The sequence below is a fragment of the Lactuca virosa genome, chromosome 3 (genome assembly GCF_052849685.1).
Source record: "Lactuca virosa cultivar CGN04683 chromosome 3, Lactuca_virosa_CGN04683_v6, whole genome shotgun sequence".
Taxonomy (NCBI): Eukaryota; Viridiplantae; Streptophyta; class Magnoliopsida; order Asterales; family Asteraceae; genus Lactuca; species Lactuca virosa.
In genome coordinates this window covers 20,009,010-20,018,999 of record NC_136428.1, presented here as the reverse complement: position 1 = coordinate 20,018,999, position 9,990 = coordinate 20,009,010, and the positions used below count along the sequence as shown (strand labels likewise).

At 36.9% G+C, this 9,990-nt stretch overlaps 1 protein-coding gene across 1 annotated transcript; it reads right to left on the bottom strand.

The window, feature by feature from the left end:
* Positions 1–8,402: 8,402 nt before the first annotated feature.
* LOC145163329 (putative mitochondrial protein AtMg00820) lies at positions 8,403–9,605 on the bottom strand. The gene is made up of 4 exons (XM_079082169.1): positions 9,596–9,605; positions 9,057–9,292; positions 8,932–8,993; positions 8,403–8,457 (listed from the first exon to the last, which is right to left on the bottom strand). The coding sequence occupies exons 1-4, from the start codon at positions 9,603–9,605 to the stop codon at positions 8,403–8,405; spliced, it is 363 nt and encodes a 120-aa protein (XP_078938295.1).
* Between the last annotated feature and the right edge of the window lie 385 nt (positions 9,606–9,990).

Sequence of the window (9,990 nt, the reverse complement as noted above, 5' to 3'; positions counted from 1 at the left end):
TGGTTGGGTTTTTGGACCCTTGGAGTGGTTCCAAAGGATAAAGTTGGAAACTTTATCCTTCTTGATAGCATTTGGGTCTAGATCTGAGCCTTGGAGTCCTTGGAATCGAAGAATACAACTGAATGTATTAAGCTGCTGGAACTCAGGCAAACACGACATATTTGCAAGCCAACACGGCGTGTTGGCCGGAGTTTTCCCGATCGTCTGAATGTTATCGAAACACGGCGTGTTTTCTAGTAAACATGGCGTGTTGGGTCAACATGGACTGTTGACCTTGACTGTTGACTTTGACTTTGACCAAGTTTGACCTTGAGGGTATTTTGGGTATTAATTGGGTTTTGATGGAATTGGTCACTTGGTGGTTATAGGCATTTGAGTTGAGAACTGAGATTCGGAGTCGGGCCTTATCAGTTATGTGTTGCTTGTGAGGTGAGTTTTCCTTACTGTATTTTCGGGTTTAAGGCACCAAGGTCGGCCCATTGGTTTGGTAACCTAATATTCGTTGATATGTTGAGTATGGAATAGATGTGTATGCTAGTTTTCGATATGTTAGTACGGTAGATCTGTAGGACTACCTATGATTCTATCTGGATATTTATCTGTATATGTTGGTTATCTGTCGGCATATTGTGTTGGTTTGAGGTTGTACTGTTTCGTGCTGTAGCCAACAAACCCTGGAGCATTCTAGATATGAGCTTAGGGTCGGATAAGGCATGCCAGACTCACATTGAGGGCTCAGTAGCATTCCAGATACGAGATGAGGACCCGATGGTATGCCAGAATCATATTGAGGGCTTGAGGGTATTGGAGCAATCCAGATATGAGCTGAGGGTTGGGAAGGGAATGCCAGACTCATACTGAGGGCTCAGTTGCATTCCAGATACGATATGAGGACCCGGTGGTATGCCAAACTTGTAATAAGGGCTTGAGGGTATTGGAGCAATCCAGATATGAGTTGAGGGTCACGTAGGGCATGCCAAAATCATATTGAGGGCTCAGTAGCATTCCAGATACGAGCTGAGGATCGGTTGGTATGCCAGACTCATATTGAGGGCTAAACATTGGTATTCCAGACCGATGTCTGATTGGGTTGGGAGCAAGCCAGACATAAGCTATTGGCCCCGGGGGCAAGCAAGAATTATGATGTGGGCTCAAGAGTAAGCCAGATATGAGTCGTGGGCCCGTTAGGTAAGCCAGACTCATACTATGGGCTCATGGGTAATCCATAATTCTAGTTGTGGACCCAATACATGTTGTTGTTGTATATGTGCTATTTGTTTGTGTGTTGGTACTTTAGGGTAAATCACTAAGCTTCATGCTTACAGTCTTTTTATGGTTTCAGGTTCTTCAGATGATTCGTGGCAAGGAGAAGGTGTGACTGTACACATCCTTGGTTTTACAACAGATTGGATCTTGGGAGACTCTGATTTTGAATCTTGTTCTTGAAACAATTTTTTGTAAACACTTTTGTTAATAAATGAGTTATTTTGAAAAGTTTAAATTTGTTGAGATTTTTGGGATTTTACAATTTGGAATAAAATGTTGCTAATGAACAGGGAGAACGATCAAATGGAAGGACGGTCAAAGCATAGTGATTCATTTTCTGCTTTCGATCCCCTAGCTGCTCCCTTACCACCGATTTGGGTATTTTTTTTTCTATTTCAATTTCGATAAAAATTCCAACTAATCAATCTATAACATTCAAATAGGGTCATTTACTCATTTCAACTTGAAATTGATATTAGTTTCCCCATCAATTACACCATTGAAACTAGAAATTCAAGATTTCTACTCTTTGAATTAATGGAACATCGTGGGGTAAAAGAGTTTAGGGATTTTTTTACTGTTGTCTGTTATTAAGTTGAGTTGATTTCTTCGTGCAGTGTTCATACATGCTCTTTAACGGATCACCTGGAACCGACAAAACCACCACTGCTCTCGTCATTTCTCACTAGCTCTACGGGTACCTATATTCGAACTTCTTTTTTTGTTTTTTTACCTTCTTTCTCCTCATCTTCTCATCAATTTACTTTTGATGATAAGCAAATAGGTAGAATTAGAAATGCAACACAACAGTTTTATCTGAAGAGATAGATGATTGTTAATGAATGTTATTTCTTTTGTTTTATAGTTGATGTTGCTTCTGGCGATCAAAGGTATACAAATACAATTTACCTCAAAGATACTTTAGTTAAATATGACTTTCTCAAAGGTACTTAGTATTGATTTTCATTTCTTGTAGGAGGTAGTCAAAAATCCTGTTAGAAAGTTACAAATGGAAAAATCAAAGAAAAAGGATGATGCCCATGTTAGAGTTAAAATGATCAATAGATTCTATATTAAATGACAAAGTAAGAAATGAACTAATGATTTGAAATGATAATGATTGAAGTGAGACATATTTTCATTCACTCAGCATAAAAACAATTCATTTACAAGTTCGGAACTACTTTGTCTATGTTGTCTAAAAAGCGTATCTAAAAGGTAAGAACAGTACCCTATTTATAGACAAAAAGATAAAGATTCCGAAAACAGACATGCCCCATTTCGGAATCGGAACTAGGCTTAATTCCGAAAACTATCGATTTGACACAACACAAAAATGACTTAACAATCTCCCCTTTTATGTCAAATCAGAATGATGTTGAATTTATTACTTCAGATTTTCAAAAATCTTCGCAATAATCTTCAGAATAGATCCCCGAACAGAGAGATACCAGCGGATCATATCAGAACACATTTCACATCGGCAGCAGAATTGGATTTGTTTGCTTTAGCCGAATATAAGATTGGTTTCAGAGCTTTTGTAGAATACAAGTGTTTATCTCTCAGAAAGAACATGCAGTTCTTAATCACTTCTCCTTCCTTCCTCTTGTAGACAATGCTCCAGCATTTCTTGTTAATCAATCCCCCCTTCAGATTTTCAATGTTTTTAGGTTGATCAGCAGGAGACAATGTAGGTTTTCTTTTAAGAACTGAAGCAATTTCCACATCCATCTTCGCCATCTCCTGGATGTAACTTTTGATCATCCTTCTCAAGTGTTCATAAATTAGCTCAAACTTCTTCACATCCTTTGCAACAATGTAGAATAAAGAAATCCAATCATATAGGTTTATAAATGGCAGATTAGACAATGTGAACTCATGAAGAATATGATTGTGACCCTGAAATCCTTTGAATTGTATATTCAAAAAGTCTTCTATTTGAACAGGTAGCCCAACCTTCAGAGCCATTATTTTGTTCAGACTCCAAGAATCATACTGAAGTTTAGCATATTTCATGTAAAATGAGAAGAGATTTTTGTTTGTTGCGCTGTTGGAGATTAACGATTTCTCTATCTTTTCAAAACATCTGAAGAGAAAGGCCCATGGTGTGATCGGAAAATCAAGCTGACACTCAATTTCAATCTTGATGTCAAAAGAAATTTTTGGTTCTAACCAAAAAGTATTTGGCTCATCAATAGCTTCCTTCTGCACTCGTTCAAGAGTCCAGGCTGGGAATAAGGCTTTCTTATTTTCAAGAATCATTTCTGAATTGCTGGCCTCAGCCTCTTCAGCTTCTAGTTTTTGCCTGAGGGCATTGAGTTATCAAGTTCTTTATCCCTCTTTTCTCTTTCAAATTTTTTTTTTCTGAATCAATGCTGGATCTTCTTCAGTATCTTTTTCCGAAATGATGTTGACATTCCCTTTCCCTGATCCCGAAGAAACATGGTCCTTCGGACCAATCTTGACTTCTTTTATATTTTTTATTTTTCGGCTAAAGTTTTCTTTTCCAGTCTGATCGAATCAGTGTCTTTAGTTTCCATGGGGCCCGTCTAATACAAAATGTTTATGTTTACCTCCTTTTCTCCCCCTTGTTGTGAAAAAGCCTTGTTCTTCGTAACATTCTGAATTTCTTTGAGCATCTCAAATATAGGCTTCAGCTTCTCATTGAGAATCTGACCAACATAATCAGCCAATGCATCCATGATCTTGTTCTCAGCAGCCAAGTCATGTTGTAGCCGGAGGATTCGTTCGAAAAAGGAACTGTAAAGATCAGCACTGTCTTTTTGAATTCCAAATCTGAGGTTAGAGAGAGCTTCTTTTTCTGCTTGTAGAGATGTATGAAAATCTTCAATCACCTTGTTCATATCAGCAGTATTTTTATCAGAGGAGGTTCGGAAGTCAGACATGAACTCTTGAACTTCCTTTATCAGATTATTGACTTTTCGGTGGCTTCTGTAATTTTCTTTTCTGATGCTTGAGCAGTTTTTGTTGTTTGTTCAAGAACCTGAGCATTTATTGATGTTAGCATTTCCACCGTTGCTTTATGATTCATCAACAAATTTTCCCATTTGGTGGAAGAAAAGGCATTCGAGTTTTCCAGAATGGAATCAAGCTTTTTAGGCAGCTCCTTGAATTGACCTTTAGTCATGGGGGCATCATCATTATCACTATCGATATTGACGGTAAATGGGTGGAAGACAAAATCATCAAGAGGTTCCTGATCATCCCCAAACATAATATAAGCGTCCTCATGGAAAGTTGGTGGAACAGAGGAATATGGTTCCGAAGACACACCGATATTGGCATTTGGCCCCATATCAGATGTGTTACCAGGGATGCCTGAAGTCCTAATCTCCTCCGAAACGGATTTGATAATAGGAACTTCTGGTGAATTTGTGACAATGGTTCTGGTAGGAACAGTCGAGTTTGTGAAAATGGGAGTTGAAAATGGGATAGAAATTTAGGGTTCAGATGTTTCAACAGAACTCGTCATTGGTAGTGAAGGAATGGAGGATATCGGAATGGACGTTGTATTGGGTGAGGTTGAGATGGGAAAAGTTGGTGGATTGAAGGGAGGTGGAGGAGGAGGAGTGGTGAGATTCAAAAGTGGTTTCTTCATGATATTTTCAAAAATATCATATTTCGGAATGGATGAGATTGGAGGACAAGATACCTTAAGAACTGTTTTGATAGTGGGTGGTTCAGAAGTATGAGCAGTAGCTTCTACATCGTTTTTGAAAATGTTATCCTCCTGAACTTCTGTTACAGTTCTTTCTTTGGATTCTTCTTGAAGAACCGGAGATGGAGACCTTGGTTTCGGAACCGGCTTCTTTGATTTCTTTGTAACTTTGATGCTTTTGGAAGGGATAGCCTTGGCTTTCCTTTTACCACCTCATTTCGGTTTATCACCTTCATCAATTATCTTTTGTAACTCCGTAGAGATTTGATGAACACCAGAAGAGGGAAATTTTTGATAAGCCCTAATAATGGCGTTGTCCAACGGAACTCTCTTTAGCAATACTTCCGGAATTGATCCAACAAATTCAAAATTCCTGGGATCCGACATGACAAATGCAGTGGTCTGGAGCATCGGAGTTTCAGCAATAAGAGAATCTTTCATCTGAGGAACCTTGTAGTGAAGAAGTGCTTTGTTGACAACAATCGACCAAAAATGAGCACATGAAATTTCGGTATGATGTGTGGATGAATTGGTGCTTTGAATGAATTGAGCCCAAACAACATACCTAAAGTCTAAGTTTATACCATTATATAACCCGTAGATCAAGGTATAAAAGAGCTTGCTCGCACTGTCAGAACCCAAAACCCTTTGTGACAGACTTTTGAACAGTAAAGTAAACAACCCATTCCACATTGCAGGTAAGAATGATTTTCTGAACTTCGATAGTACGGAGATGTCACCAGTGTAGCCCATTTGGAAGAACATCTCGATTAAGTTTGTGGCAGGAATTGAGTTAGGATAAACACTAACATCAGGAGTAATGGGCCCCAGAAGTTTGCAGAAATTGGCTTTTGTAATCGATGTTTTGTGGCTTGAAACTTCAAAATAGATGACTTCTTCAAACCTGTTGTAAATCACAATTGAGAAAGCTTTGGAGAGATGAACGAGAGGAACATCTTCAGACATTGTCAGTGCTTTCATCAATGGAGAGAACTTCAAACACTCGATTAAGGGTCTGATCAGAGCATTGTAGAGGGAAGCATCAAGGTCAATGATAAGATTTTGGTTGGGTTTGACGTTCAACATGATCACAAAGGCAGATTGATCAGCAAAATAAATGTTCTCTAAGGAAGCCATAGAAATAGTGAAGAAGAAGATGAACAGTAAGAGAACTGTGATTTTTCTTGAAAACTCGTGAGCAGTGTTTGCGGTAAGAGACAATGAACCATTTGTGATGCTTAAATATCAAAGATGTTGAGTGGAGAGAGAAACTGTCATTTCACGTTGCCATAACGCCGAAAAATCAGCCAATAAAAATATGCCAGCTCATCTATCTACTGTCAGTGACCGTTATTGTAGACACGCGGATGTCAGGGAAATTGAAAAGTTGCGCCATGATTTGAATTTTCCAATACCATGACAAGGTATTTTCGGAATCACCATTTTCGGAATTATCATGTTCGGAATCTTCGATCTAGCCTCCAGCTTTGCATAAGCTAAAATAGTATCCATTGGAATTACGACCAACATTCGTTCTTCAGAAATCAAACAACCAATCGTAACCGAAACCAGATTTTGTAAAATTACAAGGATTTTAGTGCAAGAGTGTTGCAAAGAAAAATAATTAAGCAAATGCAAAATGTGGGATTTGTGATATCAAACATGTTTGATATGAAAAGCAGGTGGATCCCGGAAAGCGATCTCTTCCTTCTAAGTCAGGAGAGACTCTGAAATGATTGTGTGGTTTCCCGTGAATTACGATCATCAGTTTGTTGAGAAACTATGAAAGGATTTTTCTATAAGGGTTAATGGGTGGCTTCAACTTCAAACATATTTCAAAACTTAACATAAGTACGAAGATCTGAAAGAAGTACTTGTTTGACTAGTGTATCCATAAAAACAAGTAAGCTTTGGATATTCTTTGTAGTAACTTAGTGTTTCGGATAAATGTTCATTCAGAAATCTAAAAAAATTAAAAAACCTGGATCTTATGGGAAGAAATGACTTGAGACAAGAACATTTCATTAAGACCACTCAAAGGAAAAATGAGATTTTGAACATTCAAATGTACAAACCAAATGGTTTTATCCGTCAATGCAGTGGGTAAAATATCTAGAACAATGAATTATTCACCGTCAAATCAGTGGTTAAAACTAGAACAAAAAAAATTGTTCACCGTTAATTCAGAAAAGGTAATCGGATTTTGGGTTTCACTCAAAATCATGGTAATAACGATTTCAAGATCATAAACACAGATGTTGTGTAACCTAAACCTCAATGGCAAAACCTAAGAGTCTAAAGGGTTACAATTGTGAATATGAAATAGATGGAGAATAATAGATTGGGATCATGTTAGCAATGATTTTGCGATCATTTACAAGAATTTTTGTAGACCTATACCGAAACTGATTGTGTTCCGATAATCAAGGGAACTACATGAAAGTCGTGATAAGATATGGTAGAAAGAAGTGATGATGTCATCCGTCAATTCCTTGTTTCAGACTAAAATTCACGAATGAATTTACCATCAATTTCATGAAAATAAAATATTTTTGAGATTTTGATTTTTCAGAAAACTGCGATAAAGAAAAATATTTTTGAGATTTTTGAATTTCTGAAAAATAAAATACAGAAACGAATAAAATATTTTTGGAATTTTGTTTTTCTGAAAAGAATAAGACAAAAAAAATATTTTTTGGATTTTTGCTTTTTTGAAAAGATTTACTAAGATAGTAGATTCCGAAATCTAAATGAACAGTTACTTCAGACCTACTCCGAGGATCAGAACAAGTCGAAAGTGAATAGTTGATTATGATAGCTTCTGAAGATCAGAACCATTCGAAAGTGAATAGTTAATTCTGACAGCTTCCGAAGATCGGAACCGTTCGGAAGTGAACAGTAACATGAACAATTACAGTGTTGATTTCGGAACAGATTCAGATTCGATCATTCCCATACCTTGTAGAATCCGACTGAATGATACTTCTGGTAAAGCTTTAGTGAAGATATCGGCTAGCTGATCTAAGGATCGAACAAAGTGAACTTCCACATTCCCATCTTCAACATGGTCATTGATAAAGTGGTACAGAAGCACAATATGTTTTGTCTTGGAATGTTGTACTGGATTGTGACATATACAAATGACACTTTCAGAATCACAATACAAAGGAATTTGTTTCATATTGATTCCGTAGTCCCGTAACTGATTCTGAATCCATACCACTTGAGATTTGCATGATGTTGCAGCAATATATTCTGCTTCAACTGTGGATAAGGACATACATGTTTGCTTTTTGGACTACCAGCTAACAAGCTTTCCATCCAGAAATTGACATCCTCCTGATGTACTTTTCCGATCAAGACCACAACCTCCTAAGTCAGCATCAAAATAGGCTTGCACAAAAAATCCCGAATTTGATGGATACCATAAACCTAGTGAAGATGTTCCTTTCAGATATCAGAATATATTCTTAACCGCCATCATGTGAGGTTCTCGAGGATTTGCTTGGAAACTTGCACAGTAACAAACAACAAACATTATGTCTGTACGACTAGATGTTAGATACAATAAAGATCCGATCATCTGACGAAATAATGTAATATTCGATGCTGGTTTGTCAAGTGAAGGTGTGAGTTTTGTTCCGAACGCCAAAGGAACTTTGACTTTTGAATCACCCACCATTCAGAATTTGGCCAATAATGTCTTTGTAAAAGCTTCTTGATTCATGAATATTCCTTCCGAACTCTGTCTTATATTTAAACCAAGGAAAAAATTAATTGGTCCCATAAAACTTATTTCAAATTTTGTCTCCATTAATTTGCGGAATTCAGGAGTTAAGCTGGGATTAGTGGATCCGAAAATAATATCATCAACATAAATTTGAACTATCATTAAATGGTCACCCTCTTTCTTCCGAAAGAAGGTAGGATCAACATAACCTTGTTTGAATTTAGATTATTTTAGGAAACAAGTTAGAGTTTCATACCATGCCCGTGGAGGTTGTTCAACGTAGACTATTTCTTCAATTTCTCCATTTAGAAATGCACACTTCACATCCATTTGATATACTTCAAAGTTTTTGTGAGCAACATAGGCTAGAAATATGCGAACTGATTCAAGTCTAGCCACAGGAGCAAACTTCTCTTCGTAATCGATGCCTTCTTCTTGACAATATCCTTTAACTACTAGACGTGCTTTATTGCGAATAACATTCCCTTCTTTATCCATCTTGTTTCTGAATACCCATTTCAGACCAACCACAAATGCATTTTCTGGAGTAGGAATCAATCTCCATACTTTGTTCCGATCAAATTCATTAAGTTCTTCTTGCATCGCATGAACCCAATCTACATGATCAAGAGCAATTTTAATAGTTTTAGGTTTAATTTTTAAAATAAAAGAATTAAACATGCAAAATTCCAATTTAGAAAATAAAGCAGTTTGCTTCTCCTTTTGTTGAGCACGTGTGAGAACCCTTGAAAAAGTATCTCCGATCACTTGTGATTTCGGATGATCTTTAGTCTATTTTGTCAATGGTGGGAAATTTTGATCATAGACCGGATCAATCTCAGCAACGACTTCTTCAAATTCTGATTGAACATATGATTAATTTTGTTCGCTATTCTCCCCCTGGAAATTTGCATTTGAACCATCATTCATATTTGAGCTCCCCCCTGGAGTTCAACATCTAAATTGATATTTGGACTTGAACTCTCCCCCTGGATTCGAACATCATGTGGTTCTGATTGAGTTGGTATTTCAGTTGCATTCGGAATAGGTTGCTTGTTACGAGTCTATATTTCTTCAACAGCATCATCAACAATCTTTAGTAATTCATCCTCATGATTATCCTTGGTGTTTGATTCCAAAGAACTAGCTCTTTCAGGTTCATCAAACAAATTTATAAAATCCTCATATAGATTCATAAGAGGAATAATCTTAGAACTTGTTGATGGAAATTTATTTTCAGATTGACAATCTTCCTTTTGATATTTCTTTATGTAATTATCATCAAACGTAACATAATAGATTTCTTCTATCTTCT

Coding starts and splice junctions, on each gene's coding strand:
- LOC145163329 (XM_079082169.1), bottom strand. Junction 8,994..9,056: donor CTGTGGCTAGACTTGAATCA/GTTCGCATATTT, acceptor ATGGATGTGAAG/TGTGCATTTCTAAATGGAGA. Junction 8,458..8,931: donor GAACAACCTCCACGGGCATG/GTATGAAACTCT, acceptor TTACTGTGCAAG/TTTCCAAGCAAATCCTCGAG.